Genomic DNA, 18841 nt, shown 5'->3' on the forward strand with positions numbered 1-18841 from the left:
TCAAAGTGTTTAAAATACTTTGCTGTTGCAAGCTGGTGCACATGAATGAAAACAATTTCAGTGTACCGAGTAAGTTGCTAGAATAAAATGTATTTGAACCCTGTAGAACTTTCAACAGTGTAACTGTACGTAAAATGAGGTAGCTGTATGTTGTAATACACAGGCACCAGGTGGCCAGTCTTTAGGGCCTGTTTGTTGTATTCCTTTCTTAGTGTGTGTGTGTGAGGGGGAAGAGTAGGAACTACAGAGATTGTCATATTTCTATAAACAGACCTTGGAGGTTACAAATATCTCACTAACTGGAATTAATTTATTCCCTCATTAATGAAGATACAGTATAACTACATTGTATGATTGAAACTTAATGAAAGTTAATGGCAAGCTTTTTTGTGATGGGACTTTTAAATGGTAGTTCTCCCTGCTGTGTTGGAAGCATTAACTATATCCATAGAGAACTGGAACCCAGAAAGTTTACTTTACAAGTGTTTGTTGGAAAGTACTACATTTGAAGTTAATGGCATTAGAACTGAGGCTGTGTCTGCATTGTAGAAATAATCCAGGTTCACATTGCTTTAACTGCAATGGTTAATGCTATGGAATTCTGGGAATTGTAGTTTTGTGAGATGTTTAGCTTTCTGTTAGAGAGCTCTGGTGCCCCACCGTACTCTTGCATGGAGCCTTGGCAATTGAAGAGGTGTCAGCCTAGGTTATTTCTCCAGTGTGGATGCAGCCTGAGTGGAATAAAGAGTTACGTTATCTTGTACAAATTAAGAAATGGAAAATTGTTCTAGTTTCAATATCTAAAATATTTTTAGTCCTAAAATTATGCTTTATCCAGCAAAAAAATGATTTTTGTGTATATTGGACACCATTATGCCTTTTAAAAACAAAATGGTTTACTTCAGCTAAATGCTGGCGATGTAATACAGATAATGTTTTTTTTTTTTGGCATATTGTGGGCAGGTTTGGTGGGTACCCATTTTTAGTTGACTGTATTGCACTGCATTCATTTTGTCTTATGGGTGTTTTTGGCATTTGTAGATAAGCATTTTTTTTAAGAGCATGCTTATCTGCAAATCATTCTTATCTATTTCACACAGAATGTAACACATGAATTGGATTCTGTGTACTGTAGCTAAAGGACTCATACTCAAAGGCTGGAAAGAGAAAATATTCATAATCTGTTGCTCAGTGGTCGGAAGATTGCATTGCTTTAGCTGCAGATGAACATGCATTTTATAGACACCAATTTCAATGAAGCAGAAATTTGAAAAATGGCTAGCTAATATTAATGTATACACATAGTCCTTATTCATATTGTATGTATTCCCCCCTCCCCCCCAGTTTTTCTTTTATAAAAATGACAATTAAAAAGTTACTGGTGGCTCACTGCAATACACTGAAGTAATTTGCTGACTGTGTCATGTGCTCAGTCCTTGCTCCCCCCTATCACTACTGAAACAGCAGCCCACCACGGTAGCTGCAGCCTCTGAACTATCATCTGGGGAATCTGAATGCATTGCACTAGTTCAGCGAGGAAGATATCAAAGCATGTATTACTGTGGTCAGAGAATTCTAGTCCACAAATCGACATTAGTTGTCCATAAGCACAACTTCCCCTCCAGTAATAACTGAACTAAAGATTATTCTCAAACTACTTTTCTCTTTAAGAATCTTTCTGCAAGTGAACAAAGTTTCTGCAAGTGATTGTGTTCAGGCCCAGGTCTTAATGTTTGAATTTTCAAGACATTTTAGAGAAGTAACACTTTCAGAGTTGCTGATTAAATCTGAAAAAGAGAAGAAAATATATTATGTTCTACTGCTGTCATTTGATACATTTAGGGGGTTGATGCCCTGGAATAAAAGATAAAACCAAATATACTGCATAATGTCTTTTCTGATTTAGCCATTGATTAAAATGTAAAAGGGTGTTGCACAAGCAAGTGAATAATGTTCTACTTTTTATAGTTTGAGTTTTGTGCCATTTATATGTGTATAGATGCAGAGACTTAAGTTACTCCATTGTGAGTTGCTGAATTATTACAGTGCTATTACTATCTGCAATTTGTTACCAATTTATGCAAGTTGTAACAATGCATTCTACTGTTTTTTCAGTAACAGGATTTAACTTCATTTTGTTTCTTTCCCACAGACAAAACACCTGTGATATTAGAGCATTGGATTATTCACCTTTTCAGATAATTTCAGTTCTTCTGTAGGACAAATGCTGTGAGAGCACAATGTGGTGAATCAACAATACAGAAACCTTGGAACCTGTGGAACCTGAACAAGGAATTACAATGTTTGCTTTGTGAACTAAAACTATTTTGTAGTGGACAGAACATTTGAAAATGCGGCCATGGACTGGCTCCTGGCGTTGGATTATGCTCATTTTATTTGCTTGGGGGACCTTGCTGTTTTACATAGGAGGACACTTAGTACGAGACAATGAACATCCAGATCATTCTAGTCGTGAACTGTCAAAGATACTAGCAAAACTTGAGCGGTTAAAACAGCAAAATGAAGACTTAAGACGAATGGCAGAGTCACTCAGGTAGGCTTTGAAAACCATTGTTGTCGTTGTTGTGTGCCTTCAAGTCGTTTCTGACTTATGGCAGTTTTAAGGTGAACCTATCACAGGGTTTCCTTGGCAAGATTTGTCCAGAGAGAGTTTGCTTTTGACTTCCTCTGAGGCTGAGGGAGTGTGAATTGCCCAAGATCATCCAGTGGGTTTCCATGGCTGAACAGGGATTCGAACTATGGTCTCCAGAGCCATAGTCCAGCACTCAAATCACTACACAATGCTGGCTCTTTTTAAAACCGTTATTAGAATGCTATTATCTTTGTGAAGTTTCATTTTCTTAATTTGAACATAAAGGATAAACGGAATTACTAATGAAATAGTTCATTGGTAAATACTACAAGTGGCATACATGTGACCTATATCTATTCTGGAGCAGACCCCATTTTTTCCAGAGGCATGTACTATTTCAGATTGGAAATAAAATGGTACTGTTGCTGTCTGATATGTTCATAATTACCCTTTTCTGTTATATTTGTGAAATGTGAAATGTTAATGTCTTTGAACCTGTTGATAAACATTTTAAAGCTAAAACTAAAATTTTGTCCCCTTAATTGTTTACTAGGACAGTATATGAGCTTTATTTTCTTCCCAGCAGAATGTACCTGCTTCTAGCTTTCCCTTCTATTTACCTGAATGGAAGGAGAACATGAAGCAATGGTCATCTCAATTTCTTTTCAGTTACTTAAGTATCTGTTAGATACTCTTCTGATTATTATTGTATAAAAGTTAAGTACATGTCTTCCACTGTTTATCCCCCCTGAAAAGTTAAATTGGATTTTAGTTAAAGATAGCAGCTTATTGCCCCCTCATACCCCATGAGCCAATCTTAATACCAGGAGATGAGGTGGAAATGAGAATGAGAGAGAAAAAAATAAGGTAACATGCGGTGTCATGGACCAGAGTGCTGTTGAGGTTTCATGGTAGCATAACTGAGAGCTGAAAGGTACTACCACATGGGGAATTAGACAGGGGGAGTGTGTCCCTATCGCTAATGCTGGCTCTCTCAGCAGCTTTCAGTATCATACACCATGGTATCCTTCTTGATCATCTCTCTGGGATGAGATTTGGGGGCACTGTTTTATAGTGGCTCCGGTTCTTTGAGGGTTGGACCCAGAAGGTTGTGCTGGGGGATGCCTGTTAGATACCCTGGCCACTAGCCTGTAGTGTCCCTCACAGTTCAGTTATGTCCCCCAAGCTGTTTAATATCTATGTGAAACCTCTGGGAGAGGTCATGCAGAGTTTTGGGGTACAGTGGCACCAGTATGCTGATGACACTCAGCTCTCTCTCTCTCTCTCTCTCTCTCTCTTTTCCATCTGATCCAAGGAAGCTGTTTCTCCACTAAACCAGTGCCTGCTGTCAGTAAATGGACTAGAGGAGAGTGAAAAAATGAAACTTAATCCAGACAAGACAGAGGTGCTCCTGGTTAGTTGGAAGGCAGATCAAAGAATATTGATTCAGCCTGTGTTGGATGGGGGATACTCTCCCCCTGAAATCTCTGGTTCGCAGCTTTGGGGTGCTCCTGGATTCGGAACTGAGCCTGAGTGCCCAGGCTGTGGCTGTGGCTAGGAGCACATTTGCACAGTTAAAACTAGTGTGCCAACTGCGTCTGTTCCTTGAGAAGTCACATCTGATTACAGTGACACATGCCTTGATTACATCCTGTTTGGACTACAATAATGAGCTCTATGTGGGGCTGCCTTTTGAAACTGTGTGAAAACTTCATCAGGTCTAAAATGATGGGGGCTGGCTACAGAGATCATGTGACTTTCTCCTGAAACAGCTGCACTGGCTACCAGTCCATTTCTGGGCAGAATTCAAGGTACTGGTTTTGACCTTTAAAGCATAAACGGCTTCACTCCAGAAAATCTGAAGGACTGTATCTCCCTATACAAGCCTGCCCATGCATTAAAATCAGAAGTGGAGGGCTTTCTTTCAGTCCCAACACCTTCACAGGCTGCTCCCAGACTGTGGAACTACTGCCACAGGAGGTCAGGTTGGCCCCGTCCATGCTCTCTTTTCATCAGGAGTTAAAAACATTATTATTCAGGCAGACATTTGGTGGGTGAATTTTACTTGTGTAATGTGCTGTGCTGTTTTAATGTTTAAGTGGTTTTTATTTTTTAAATGGTTTTAACTATGCTGTTTTTAACTTAAGTTTTATTGTTAGTATTATTTAATTATATTTTAACTTTTGTAATTAATGTTTTAGTTTTATCTTTGTAAATTATTGTAAGCAGCCTTGAATCCCATTTTGGGGAAGAGGTGGGGTATAAATCCCATAAATAAAAAAATAAATAAAATATTAGACTCATCAGTATCTCTTTACACATGAGGTTTACTCGGTATCTGATTTCTGGACCTCACTTTGGCAGAGCTCTGCCCTCTGACCCAAACAGCTGCTGACTGGCTTCTGGGGTGTACCAGGAAGCTGCCAGGACTTTCTTCCTGGGCAGCCCAGACTCTGCTTAGGCACTTTGGTAGAAATATATACTCTACCAGCTTCATATAGGATCTCAGCCATGCTTCTTCACATGCTGACATGAGGAAAAAGAGGAACAGGTATGAACTTTTCATTTTGCTTCCTGACAGGCCTATATTAGAAATAATCTGAAGATATTAATAAATGGAATGGTATGGCTAGAGTAGTTGGTAAAATCTTCATCAGGCTGTGAAGAGTCTGAAATGATCAGGAGGTGTGTTGTTTCCCAGGGGCAAAAATCTGTGATGTATTTGATTGCTACCCTTTCCTTTTGGTCCCAGTGGGAGCCAATGATACTGCAAGGCACAGCTTTCAGAATATCATAAGGGATTAAGAGACTCTGGGTAGGAATCTAAAAGAGTCAGATGCCCAGATTGTTATCTCATGTATTCTAGCAGTTGAAGGGCATGGTCCAGGAAGGGAGAGGAAAATAGCAGATGTGAACAATTGGCTCTGAGGAATTGAATCATGCCTCTCTAGAAGAAATGACCACACATTCAGAAAGGAAAGATATAGTAGTGATGGGTGACTTCAACTATCCTGATATTTGCTGGAAGTCAAACTCAGCCAAGAATTTAGGGTCCAGCAAATTACAGACAATTTCATTGTTCAAAAGGTGGAAAAGGCAACAAGAGGATTAACAGTCATATATATTCGACTATAAGTCGACCTCATGTATAAGTCGAGGGCAAGTTTCGGGGCCAAAAATAAGGATTTTGCTATGACCCATGGATAGGTCGAGGGTAAACGTTAGGGGCATATAGCAAAGGATCTAAAGGACGAAGCAAAGCAAAACAATTTCAGAGAACTTACAAAAGTCCAGCAAACATAACTGTTTGTGCTTACTCTTACGGCTGGATGGATGAGAGAGTAGAGGGGGTCGGTGCTTCACATATTATACTCCTCCTTTTCACCAGGAGATGGTTCCTTCTTTTAACTAAGAATTACACTACTTACATTGACCCGTGGATAAGTCGACCCAGGTTTTTGGGGTCCATTTTGTGACCTAAATTTCTAGACTTATACATGAGTATATACAGTATTTTAAATCTGATCCTAACCAACAGGGGTGGCCTGGTTATTGTGGTAGAAGTGGCAGGATCCTTGGGTGGGAGTGATCTTGTTCCCCTGGAGTTCCATTATACAGTGGAAAGGAGAAGGCAGGCATAGTAAGACACACATTCTAGACTTTAGGAAAGCTGATTTCAGTAAACTGGAAGTGATCCTGTGTTCAGGAATAGTTTAAAAAAAGAGAAAGAAAAAGAAAGGAGTCCAGGATGTATGGGAGTTTTTCAAAAGGGAGATACTGAAGGCCCAATATCAAACAATTTCAATGAGGAGGAAAAATGGGAGGTATCTTGAGAAACCAGAATGAAAGACTAAAGAACTTTTAACTGAGCTAAGTTTTAAATGGGACATGTATAAGAAATGGAAAAAAAGGGGGAATCACCAAAGAGAAATTCAAATAATTAGCTAGCATATGGGTAAAGTCAGAAAAGCTAAAACATAGAATGAGCTCCAGTTTGCTAGATATGTTAAGAACAATAAGAAGGTCTCTTTTGGGTATGTCCATAGCAAAAGGAAGAAGAAAAAAAATGGTAGGGCTATTGTGTGGAGAAGATGGCAAAATGCTAACAGGGAACAAAGAAAATGGAGAATTATTCAACATCCACTTTGCTTAGTTCTCTCACAAAAGGAAAAGAGTGCCCAAACTGAGGAAAAGGGAGCAGATGATACAGTAGGGGAAATGCAGCACAGAATAAGTAGAGGTAGTACATGAATACCTGGTTAATCTATATCAATTCAAGTCTCCAGGACCAAATGAACCACACCCATAGGTTTAAAAAGAACTGGCAGAAGTAATCTCACAGCCACTGGCAGTAATCTTTGAGCATTCCAGGAAAACAGCAGAGGTCCTAGTGGACTGAAGGAGGGCAAGGGGGGGGGGGGGGGAGGACCAAAACAATAACAGCCCTGTTAGCTTAACATCAATAGAAGGAAAGATTCTAGAGCAGATCATTAAATAGTTTGTAGTCATTTAGAAAGGAATGTCATCATCACAAAAAGTCATCATGGGTTTCTTTAAAACAAGTCATGCCAGACCACTCTTATCTCTTTTTTTTGATAAAATTGCCATCTTAGTAGATGAAGGGAATGGTGTGGATATAGCATATCTTGATTTCAGTAAGGCCATTGACAAGGCCCACCACAATATTCTGGCAAGCAGGCTAGTAAAATGTGGGCTAGATAATGCAACTGGATTTGTAATTTGTTGACCAGTCAAACCCAAAGGAAGTTCAGCACTATCTCCTCTTCATCTTGGAGAGAACTGATCAGTGGGGTGCCATAAGGTTCTCTCCTTGGCCCAGTGCTATTCAACAACTTTATCAATGACTTGGATGAAAGAATAGAGGACATTCTTATCTAACTTGCAGATGACTTCAAGTTAGGAGGAGTAGTTACCGCACCTATGTTTCTAAACTGAATACCAAAGTTAGGATCCATCCTATTTCACGTCATCATGATGTGACAGCTGAATGGTGAAGAAAGCTAATAGAAAGAAAGTCAACTCATTTAAAATGTTTTTGGACATCGATGTCCAAAAAGACAGGGATGTAGCCAAGGCGGGGGGGTTCTTGGGGTCCATTAGAAAAATGAATGGTGTGTGCTGCTGCACCGCCGCACCCAAGCCCCATTATAATGGTGGCACTTAGTCTGGACCCCCCCCCCTTCCTAAAATCCTAGCTACATCCCTGAAAAAGACAAACAAATGGGTCTTATAACAGATCAAGTCTGAGCCATTCTGAAAACCAAGATGACTAAATTGATGTTGTCATACTTTGGCCACACCATGAAAAGAGATAACTCACTAGAAAAGACAACAATGCTAGGAAATGTGGTGTGGGTAGTAGTAAGAGAGGAACACCACAGGGTTGAGCAGAGCAGTTAATGACAAGTGGGCCTGGGGGCAGAGGAGGCTCATTCATGAGATCTCTATGATTTGAGGACAACTTGAGGGCAGTTAACAAGTGTGTGAAAATATAATGAGTTACTATATGATTGTATAATACAGGCCTGCCATAGAGTTGGAAGAACCCTGAATATAATTTTGTTCAGCTTTCTGCCAATGCAGGAGCAGCAGAAACAGTTCACTTTATTAAGAGGAAGTTACTTTACTTTTTAAATAATTCATTTATTTGATTTGGTTTGTATCCTATCCTTTTTCAGGCGGTGTAATCTGAATATTGAAATTCAGACAATAGAAGTTGATTCTCTATATTTACAAATTATTCAGCTGACCAGTTCAAAAGGGCTTAAGATGATCTGCATTAATGTGTACATTCCCCCAAGAGGCTCAAAATATTACGATTCTAATATATGGGAGATCTTAGAGTATCAATTGGAAGAAATAAACCAACAGTTTCCTTTCTGTCCAGTTATTGTAATAGGAGATTTTAATGCAAGAATAGGCGATGAATATATGATAGCAACCCTAAAGCTGGCCCTAAATATGGAGGATATTGCATACCTACCAAGTAGCATATCCTATGATAAATTTATAAATAAAGCAGGAATTAATTTGTTTAAATTGGTTTATAAATTCTCAGTGATTATAACTAATGTTACTGGCCCTGTTGAAACAACAGGGAGCCATACATATAGTGCCCTAAATGTGGGTAATGTCATAGATTGTTTTCTGTTAAATAATTTGAGTGCTACTTATGTTAAGAAATTCAAAATTGGAGACCAACCTACAAGTGATCATCAACCTTTGTCACTAGAGTTAGTGGAGTATCAGGACATCAAGAAGGAAAGAGAGCATGATCTCCCCTATGTACAACAAGGGAAACAAAGGTTGAGATGGGATTCTAAATGCCAACTAAAGATTAAAAACATTTTATTAAGTAAATAAATGCTGATGATTAGAACCAAATTTCTTGATGTAGCTACTGAAGACCCTTTCCCTATATAGAGTACAATGACACTGTAAACTATTTAGGCAACATTTGTTCAGTTGAACGCCTATTAAGGCATGCTATCTCCCTGAGGGTTGGTTTGATTGGGAATGCAGGCTAGCAAGACGGGATCTTTGCTCTCTGAGTTGGAGGGTACAGTGTGGAACCAACAGTTCTCTGTTGAGGGAACTGACAATAAAGCGCCATTTATATAAGAAATTGCTGAAACAAAAGCAACATTCTTATTATGAACGATTGTGGGTGGAAATAGAACTGGTAGCAAATACAAACGATTCAACAAAATTTTGGCAATTGATGGCAAGTAAATCAAAGGAATATAAATATGGATTAGATGTACATATGCCTAAATCATGGGAAATTTATTTCAATCAAGTTTTTAACTTTGATGTTGGTTCTGATTTAGGCAAGAACCTTTTGCCATGCTTTCAACTTCCTGATATTAAAAAAACAGAGGTATAGCCAGTAGTAACACCAAGTGAAGTGAAGCAACTAATTCTAAGCCTACATAGAGATATTTTTGGATAATTTGTACTGGTGGGCCCCCATATTGGCAAAGCTTTTTACTTTTATTAACTCAGTTGGGAAATTTCCCAATGGGTGGAGACAAAGTATTGTGGTTCCTAGCTTTAAAAAGGGAGATAAAACGTTACCAGCCAACTATCGTCCTATTAATTTGTTAGATGTCACCTCAAAATTATATACACGTTACCTTCTGTCAAAGGCTGAAGACTGGGCAGATCAAAACAATGTGATTGGCGAGGAACAGACTGGATTCCGACAGGGCAGATCAGCTACTGACCACTGTTTTGTATCAAACCATCTGAGAGCAAAATAGACAAGTTCCCCCAAAAAGTATTTATATGCTATCTTTGTAGATTTAACTTCAGCCTTTGACAGAATAAACAGGCAGAGGTTATGGCATAAATTGTGGAGGTTGGGACGCTTGCTAATCTTAATTAAAAATTTATACTCAGATACTAGTATCCAAGTTAAATAAAACAGGACAATTATCGGAAGAGGTTAAAACTTCCAAGAGTGTGAGACAAGACTGCCTGCTTGTCCCATTTTTGTTTAATATCCATGTAAATGATATAATTGCTCAACTGGTCAATAACTCTCATTTTCCCGTGTCCTTGGGAAATCAGAAAATTAATATTCTACTATATGCGGATGATATGGTCCATTTGGCACAAAATTTAATAGGTACGAGAAGATTATTGAAAACTTGGGGAAGTACGTAACAAAGAACAACTCTGTGTGAACTATACAAAAACAAAAGCTATGGTCTTTGGCAAACATCCACCCAAACATAAATGGGTACTGAATGAGTTTCACCTGGAACACTTCAAGCAATTTAACTACTTAGGAGTTTGCTTTTCTGAAAATGGCTCATGGAATAGCCACTTGACAGCTGTAAATTTGAAGGCACAACGATCTATTCAAACTGTCTTAAAATTTGCTAGAGTCAAAGGTGGAAATGCAATTGTGCCAACTGTAAGGGTTTATGTGGCAAAGGTCCTATCACAGATTACATATGGAGCAGAGGTATGGGGAAATATTAAGTCAAATACATTAAAGGTCTCACAAAATAAAATTTTAAGAACAATATTGGGCCTTCCATCAGGAGTACCAGTCAGCTATATGTGAGCACAAGTTGGATTAATGCCTATATCTTATTACCTCTTATATGCATCATTTCTTTATTTTGTAAAACTGAAATATTCGGTCAATGAATTAGTAACTCGCACTGTAGATGAACAAAGAGGTCTATAAAAATTCATGGCTATCAGAATGTGAGGCAAATTTGAAGAAATTTGTCCTGGACTCTATAATTCTAAAATCTGGTGATATACAGCATAATAGGAAACTCATTAAAGATTGTGTTTTTAATAGATATTTTAATTGTAACATGTTTAATCCTGTTTTAAGGGCGGGGGGGAAATTTGGAACATAATTTTGTAAATGTGGATTTTAATGTGTTGTGAGCCACTTTGATTGTCTTGTCACAGAAAAGCAGGATACAAATAAAAGTTTTATTTATTATTATTTATAATAGGCAGCCAGTGGAGTGATTTCAATATTGGTGTAATATGGTCACTCCTAGTTGTTCCTGTAATTAATCTGGCTGCCATATTCTGTACCAGTTGAAGTTTTAGGACTAGGCACAAGGGTAGCCCCATGTAGAGCGCATTGCAAAAATCAAGTCTTGAGGTTACCAGTACGTATATTACAGTTTCAAGATCACCCAGCTCCAGGAAAGGCTGCAGCTGACATATCAGCTGGAGCTGATAACAGGCACTCTTGACCGTTGCATTCACCTGATTTCTCATCTGAATCGATGAGTTGAGAAGCACCCCTAAGCTGTGAACACAATCCCTTGAGGAGAGCATGAACCCCTCTAGGACTGGAGGTTGCAGCCCGATACCTGGTTTGGGGGCCCCTACCGTAAGTACTTTCGTTTTGTCTGGATTCAGCTTGGGCTTGTTTTCCCTCATCCAGTCCATCACTGCTGCAAGACATTAATTGAGGGGAGAAATACCATCTGTTGTCGTTGCTGATGGAGAATTATATTTGGGTGTCATCAGCATACTGATAATACCCTGCTCCATGTCTATGGATGATTTCTCCCGGCGGCTTCATATAGATGTTGAATAACATCGGGGACAGGATGGCGCCCTGAGGGATGCCACAATTAAGCTCTGTTTTTGAAGAGCAACTGTCCCTGAGCATCACCCTCTGGAATCTAAGGAACAGAACCACTGGCAGATGGCAGATGAGAAACAGGCCTATAATTTTTCATGTCCAGGGAGCCCAGGGAAGGTCTTTTCAAAAGCAGTCTAACAACCGCTTCCTTTAAGGCAGATGGTACATAACCTTCCCTAAGGGATGCATTGATCCAGAACGGCTCCTCCACGTAAAGGAAGGGCCCACTGTATATATTTAAAATAAATATAGAAAACTCGATTCATTGGTTTTGCAACTATAGTGGACCCTTGTTATAGGCTGGGGTTTGGTTCCAAGATCCCCCGTGTATAACAAAATCCATGTATGCTCAATTCCCATTAAATATAATGAAATAGCAAAATGGTGTCCCTTATAAAAAATGGAAAATCAAGGTTTGATATTTGAAATTTATACTTTTTTTGAACATTTTCAAACCATGGATGCTTGAATCCGTGCATAAAAAAAATCCATGTATAAGAAGGGCCGACTGTACTTGCCTCACTATGAGCTGCCATCAGATTGCCTGGGTAAATACAAGTTGTTGCAAAACCAATGATCGAATCTATCAATTTTATTATTATTATTTTTAAAAAATCACGCGCTCATGGTCACACCACAAGCACAAAGACAGTGCTGAAAGGGGTGGTGATGGTAGATCTACCAAAAATTGAGGAGGGATGGTAAACACCTCTCTGCCATTAGTCCCTCCCCTCCAGAACAATTTGATTCTGATCCATTGTTCCCACTTGTTGAACATACTTCAGAATCTATTCTTTTCAAAAGAACCGCCAAAGAACTAGTGTCAGAAAAGAGCGGGTTTTTTTGCGTTTCCCTCGCTTTATTGTGATTGAAACCAATTACAGTAGGATCAGAACTGGTTTCAAATTGGAATGTTGGTCATATAACCTGATCATCAATTCGCTTTAAATCATAGTGGGAACACGACCCGTATATTTCTGCTTGTGGATTGTAGGATCTATAAACTGAAAAGTTACTAGCAGAACTGAAAATTATTTGCTTCTAAATTCATCTTAGTGAATTCTGAAATCTAATATTTTCTGCATACTGTAATAATGTGTAAATGTTTAACAAAAGTACTTGGTTTCACATAGAATCATAAGAGTTGGAAGAGACTACAAAGTATGACAGTCTCAGTTTAGTATCTTGGTGTTCATGGAGAGCTCAGGCCTGATTTGCTTTAAGATCCATTTAATTATCTTTTTAGAAGTCCATGGTATCTGTTGAACTCTTTTCCAGCAAGAGGTAGAGGTAAAGGTTTCCAATTTGACATGATGGTCTAGTTGTGTCCAACTGTAGGGGGCTGTGCTCATCCCTGTTACTAAGCTGAGGGAGCCAGTATTTTCAACGACGACTCTGTGGTCATACATGATTAAACGCTGAGGTGCATTGAATGCTGTTACCTTCCAACCAAAGGAGAACCTATTTATCTACTTGGACTTTTACATGCTTTGCACTCCTAGGTTGGCAGAAGCTGGGACTAGTGATGGAAGCTTTCTGTCATGCAGTGCTTGGGTCTCAAACTGCCTGTCTACTGAACATGCGGTCATCAGTATCAGTGTCTTAATGGCTAAGCCATCACATCCTTTCCTTCTTCTCCAGCTCCACATTTCAAATGAGTTGATTCTCTTCCTATCAGCTCACTTCACTGCCCAGGTTTCACAATCATACATTGAAATTGGTTATATGATGGCATGGACAATCTTGACTTTGTTATTCAATGATATATCTTTACACTTCAGGATCTTGTCTAGTACCTTCATAGTTTCCCTTCCAAGTTCTAGTCTTCTTCTGATTTCTTGACTGCATTCTCCATTCTGATTGATGATTGAGCCATGGTGTATAAAATCTTGATGACTATCTCAGTGTCTTCATGGTTTACTTTAAAATTTATGCAAATCATCTGTGGTCATTATTTTTGTTTTCTTAATGTTCACTTGTAAACCTGCCTTTGCACTTTCTTATTTGACTTTCTTCAGTAGTTAATCCAAATCTTTACTATTTTCAGCTACTAGTATGGCACCATCTGCATATCTTAAACTGTTGATGTTCCATCCTCCAATTTTCATGCCACCTTCCTCAGAGTCTATGCCAGCTTTTTTATTTCATTCAGTGCACAGTTTTAACAAATAGGGTGATAAAATGCATCCTTGCCTTGACCACCTTGCCAATTAGAAATAATCCTGTTTCTCCATATTTTGTCCTAACAGTGGCTTCTTGTCTTGAGTGTAGATTGTGCATTAAGATAATCAAATGTTGTTGCGGTACCTTTTTTTAAGTGATTAATAGTTTTTCATGAATTACACAAACAAGAGAGCTAGTGTGGTATAATGCCTTGAACGTTGGACTACAATTCACGAGACAATGATCCCTGTTGAGCCATGTATCCTCACTGGATGACCTTGAGCAAGTCACACTGTCTCAGTCTCAGAGGAAAGCAAAAACAATGCCCCCCCTGAATAAATCTTACCAAGAAAACCCCATGATAGATTTACCTTAGGGTTGCCATAAGTTGGAAATGACTTCAAGGCACACAACAACAACAATACAAGCAAAGGTTTTGCTATAATCTATAAAGCACAGGCTGATTTTCTTCTGAAATTCTTTGGTGCGCTCCATTATCCAACATAAGATTTCATGGTGATCACTTCTGCCTCTTCCTCTTTTAAACGCAGTTTGGATAGCTAACACTTCTTGTTCCATATATGGTAAGAGTCTTTGTTGTAGAATTTTGAGTATCCTTTTGCTTGCATGGGATCCTTGGTGTCCCCATTAATGAGGATTGGAGTGCATATTGAGTGTTTCCAATCTGTGTGCCATTCTTTTGTTTTTCATATTTGCTGACATATATTAGTAATAATTTGAGTAGATTCTGTCTCTGTTGCTTGAAATAGTTCTAATGGTATGCCAGTTCCACCTGGCGATTTATTTCTCCTTAGTGTGGTGCGTGCATAATTTGCACTTCTTCAAATAGTTCTTCCTTAAATGAATCTGTCATCCTTTTAACTGTTTTATATAGGTCTGTATTGTTTCCATTGGCTTTTTATTTTTTCTTGATCATGCAGTATGTTCTCTTGCTTGTCATAGAACATCCCTACTCTTGATTTAAATTTCCTTTTGATTTATTTGATTTTATTGAAGAGGTCTCTTGTTCTGCCTTTTTTGTTCTGGTCTTCTATTTTTCTTCATAGATTGTTATAGTAGTTCCCTTTGAACCTGCACACAAATTGTTGAATAGTTGCATTAAGGGCTCTCTTCCTAATTCTGTTCCCTTTTACTTTTGCTTCTTAACCCTTACATTCCCCATTGTTGTTGTTCTTGACAACCACGGTGACCCTGTGGATGAGACATCTCCAAGAGTCCCTGTTCTCCACTCTTCTTAGTTTCTGTAAACTCTGACCTCCTTAATAGAGTCCATCCATCTAGCATGTGACTTTCCTCTCTTTCTACTTGCCTCCACCTTTCCTAGCATTATTGTTTTTTCCAATAATAATGGTAATAATAATAATAATAATAATAATAATAATAATATGGATTTATTTATATCCCGCGAATCACATGGAATCCGGGCTTTAACAATAGAGGAGTACAATACAACACAATTCAAACAATATCAAAAGAATACATTACAAATAAATAATTTCAAACCGGCTTTCGGGCGGGCTACGGGATTGAGACTGACATGGTCGCCCTGGTCGATGATCTCCGTCTGGGCATGGACAGGGGTAGCGTGTCCCTGTTGGTGCTCTTGGACATCTCAGCGGCTTTCGATACCATAGACCATGGTACCCTTCGGGAACGCCTGGCAGAGTTGGGAATCGGGAGCACTGCGCTCCAGTGGTTCCGATCCTACCTCTCTGGGAGGTTCCAGATGGTGCAGCTGGGGGACGTGTGCTCCGACAAGAGGGCCCTGACATCTGGAGTCCCTCAAGGAGCCATTTTGTCCCCCCATGCTTTTTAACATTTACATGAAACCGCTGGGAGAGATCATCCGGAGGCATGGGGCGCGGGGTTATCAGTACGCTGATGACACCCAAATAGTCTTCTCTATGTCTCCGACTGATTCAGTGACCAAGGATGGCATCTCTCCTCTTGTTGTCTGTCTGGAGTTGGTAACCAGACTCAGCCTGAATCCAGAGAAAACGGAAGTGCTCGTGATAGGTTCTCTTGGCCCAGGGATGGCGGTACTTCCACCTGTCCTGAATGGGATCACACTTCCTGTGAAGGACTCGGTACACAGTCTGGGGGTGCTTCTTGATTCGTCGCTCCACCTTACTTCACAGGTGGATGCGACGGTCAGGAGCACCTGTTATCAGCTTCGGCTGATACGCCAGCAGCGTCCCTACCTGAGCCGGGGGGACCTTGAAACAGTAGTACATGCTCTGGTAACCTCTTGTTTGGATTTCTGCAATGTGCTCTACATGGGGCAACCCTTGTACCATACCTGGAAGCTGCAATTGGTGCAGAATATGGCGGCTAGACTGGTCACTAATACATCTAGGACCAGTCACATAACACCTGTCTTAAAAGACTCATTGGCTGCCCATTTGCTTCCGGGCACAATACAAGGTGTTGGTTATTACCTATAAAGCCCTAAATGGCTTGGGCCCAGGGTACTTGGAGGACCGCCTCTCTCCATATAATCCGCCCCGCACACTCAGATCAGCCGGGAAGCAAATGCTAAGAGTTCCGGAGGCTAGATTGGCTACCACCACCAGGAGGGCCTTTTCTATTTCGGCCCCCAAGCTCTGGAACTCGCTCCCCGGCGAGCTCCGCTCGGCCACCTCCTTAGACCAATTTAAGAAGGGGCTGAAAACACACTTTTTTGAGCAGGCATACCCCTGACTCCTGACTTCTGTATGCTCTCCCTCCCCTCCTGACAGCACTGCTGAGCTGGCATGAGATATGGTTTTGTTATTTGTATATGGGGGGATTTTTAATATATTCATGTTTTAATATTTATATTGTATGTCATATATGCTGTTAAACCGCTTTGATCAATGGAAAAATGGTATATAAATAAAATTTTATTATTATATTATTATAAAGGTAATAATTAATCCCTTCCCTCCCCAGCACAACTCCACTCAACTAATATTAAATAAATTAAAACAAAACACAAACATATTATAATACCAAAAATAAAAATGAAGACAGTATGAAAAAAATACAAATTACAAAATACAATACATAATACAGCGCGCCTGCGCCATACGCAGGCGTGCTTTACGCAGCTTGAGCATACACACACGGGGCAGAAGGGGCGGTGCGTCCCATTCAATTGCATGGGTGCGCGCACCTGTTGCGCCCCGTGCGCCGCTGCGCCACCGCGCCGCTGCGCACGAGCCCCATTGTTTACAATGGGGCTTGAGCATAGGTGGAATTCACCTTACGCGGAGGGATACGGAACGGATCCCCGCGTAAGACGAGGGCCCACTGTATAATAATAAAGTATAACATATCAATCAACCAACAGTAATCGACTCTGGCTAGAGGGAAAAAATATATATATACTAAATATTGAGCAACAATAATACAGTTATAAAGGACTATAGTCCATGTACCCTCATAGACATTATAAAATACAATTCCTCATAATTAATTTAAAAAACCAACTATAATTAGTTCAGGGCTCAATAGAAAGTCAAACTTAGGCCCGTTCCGCACAGGCCTTTGCGCTGCCCCATCACATGGTAGGGGTTGGCCGAGGACCTAATGTTCATACCGGCCTCATCCCTAGCACGTGACAGGAGTAAAAATGGCCACGCCCTATACACATGGGCGCGGTCATTTTTACATGCTGGACGCTTACCGTCCGCACGTAGCGTCGTGAAAATGACGCGTCGAGTGCACCATTGGCGCCTCATTGCGTCATTTCCACGACACAAGAAGAAGCCCCATTTTGGTTCTTCTTTTTAGCTGCGCTGGGAAGCCTTGTGGTTTGGTCACTGGGGCTTCTCGGCGCAGGCAGAGCGCCGCTTTTCGGCGCTCTGTAACGCGCCTTAGTTTCTGCTTCTGCCTGCCTTGCAGTGGATTTCCGCATCCCTAGATGTTAAAGGGGGCAGGGGCACTCTCACTGCCTCCGCTAAGCCGCTGAGCTTGATGGTGTTGAGATGGTAGGAGTGGTCTTTATGTCCTCTGCTTATGTCCTCTGCTTGGACACACCCTCCTTGCTTAAGCTGCGCTGCTGCCTTGGCCCTGGATGTTAAAGGGGCCAGGGGCACTCTCACTGCTTCCGCTGAGCTCCTGAGCTTGATGGTGTTGGGACAGTAGGAGTGGTCTTTATGTCCTCCGCTTATGTCCTCTGCTTGGACGCACCCTCCTTGCTCCAGCTGTGCTGCTGCGTTGGCCCTGGATGTTAAAGGGGCAAGGGGCACTCTCACTGCCGCCGCTGGGCTTGATGGTGTTGGGATGGTAGGAGTGGTCTTTATGTTCTCCGCTTAACTGATTCATTCAGTTCACTGAATCAAGCCTTAACATGTGAACAAGGGGGACACCCTTATCATGTCCCATAATACTCTGCCACATACAGAATCTTCATCTTTGCAGCAGATGCACAAGGATTCTGTGGTAATCAGTTCAAGTATTATTTGAAGGCAATCACTAATGGAGCCTTCTATTACGAGGAGCATACAAATGTTGTATCCAAAGTACAACAGCCTCAGTTTTGTCATCTTGGTTTCCATGGAGATTTCTTGCTTGATCTGTTCTAGGATCCATTTGTTGTTGTTGTCGTTTTGGCTATCCAAAGAACCCTCAGCATTCTCCTCCAGCACCACATTTTAAATGAATTGATTTTATTCCTATCTCCTTTCTTAACTGTCCAGCTCTCACATCCATATGTAGTAATGGGGAATATAATGGCTTGTATGATTCTAACTTTTGTGCTCAGTTGTATATCTTTGCATTTTAGGATCTTTTCTAGTTCTTTCATAGCCTCCGTCCCCATTCTTAATCTTGTTCTGATTTCCAAACTGCAGTCCACTATTCCTATCAGTGTTAGATACCAGGTCTGTGGACTCTTTTACTATTCTATTTCTTCATTGTCTAGGTTAAAT

At 40.3% G+C, this 18841-nt stretch overlaps 1 protein-coding gene across 2 annotated transcripts in view; it reads left to right on the forward strand.

Moving 5' to 3' along the window:
* The window catches only part of FUT8 (fucosyltransferase 8), a 142587-nt gene that overhangs the window by 39612 nt on the left and 84134 nt on the right, over positions 1 to 18841 (forward strand). For both annotated transcript variants that reach the window (XM_089521673.1, XM_089521675.1), the window contains one exon: positions 2153 to 2554. In XM_089521673.1, the coding sequence (XP_089377799.1) occupies positions 2352 to 2554 (203 nt within the window). In that variant the 5' untranslated portion in view covers positions 2153 to 2351. The remainder of the gene's footprint in view (positions 1 to 2152; positions 2555 to 18841) is intronic.

Source organism: Sceloporus occidentalis, unplaced genomic scaffold, assembly GCF_023333645.1.
Source record: "Sceloporus occidentalis isolate IW3139 unplaced genomic scaffold, rSceOcc1.0.p SCAF_4, whole genome shotgun sequence".
NCBI classification, from domain to species: Eukaryota; Metazoa; Chordata; class Lepidosauria; order Squamata; family Phrynosomatidae; genus Sceloporus; species Sceloporus occidentalis.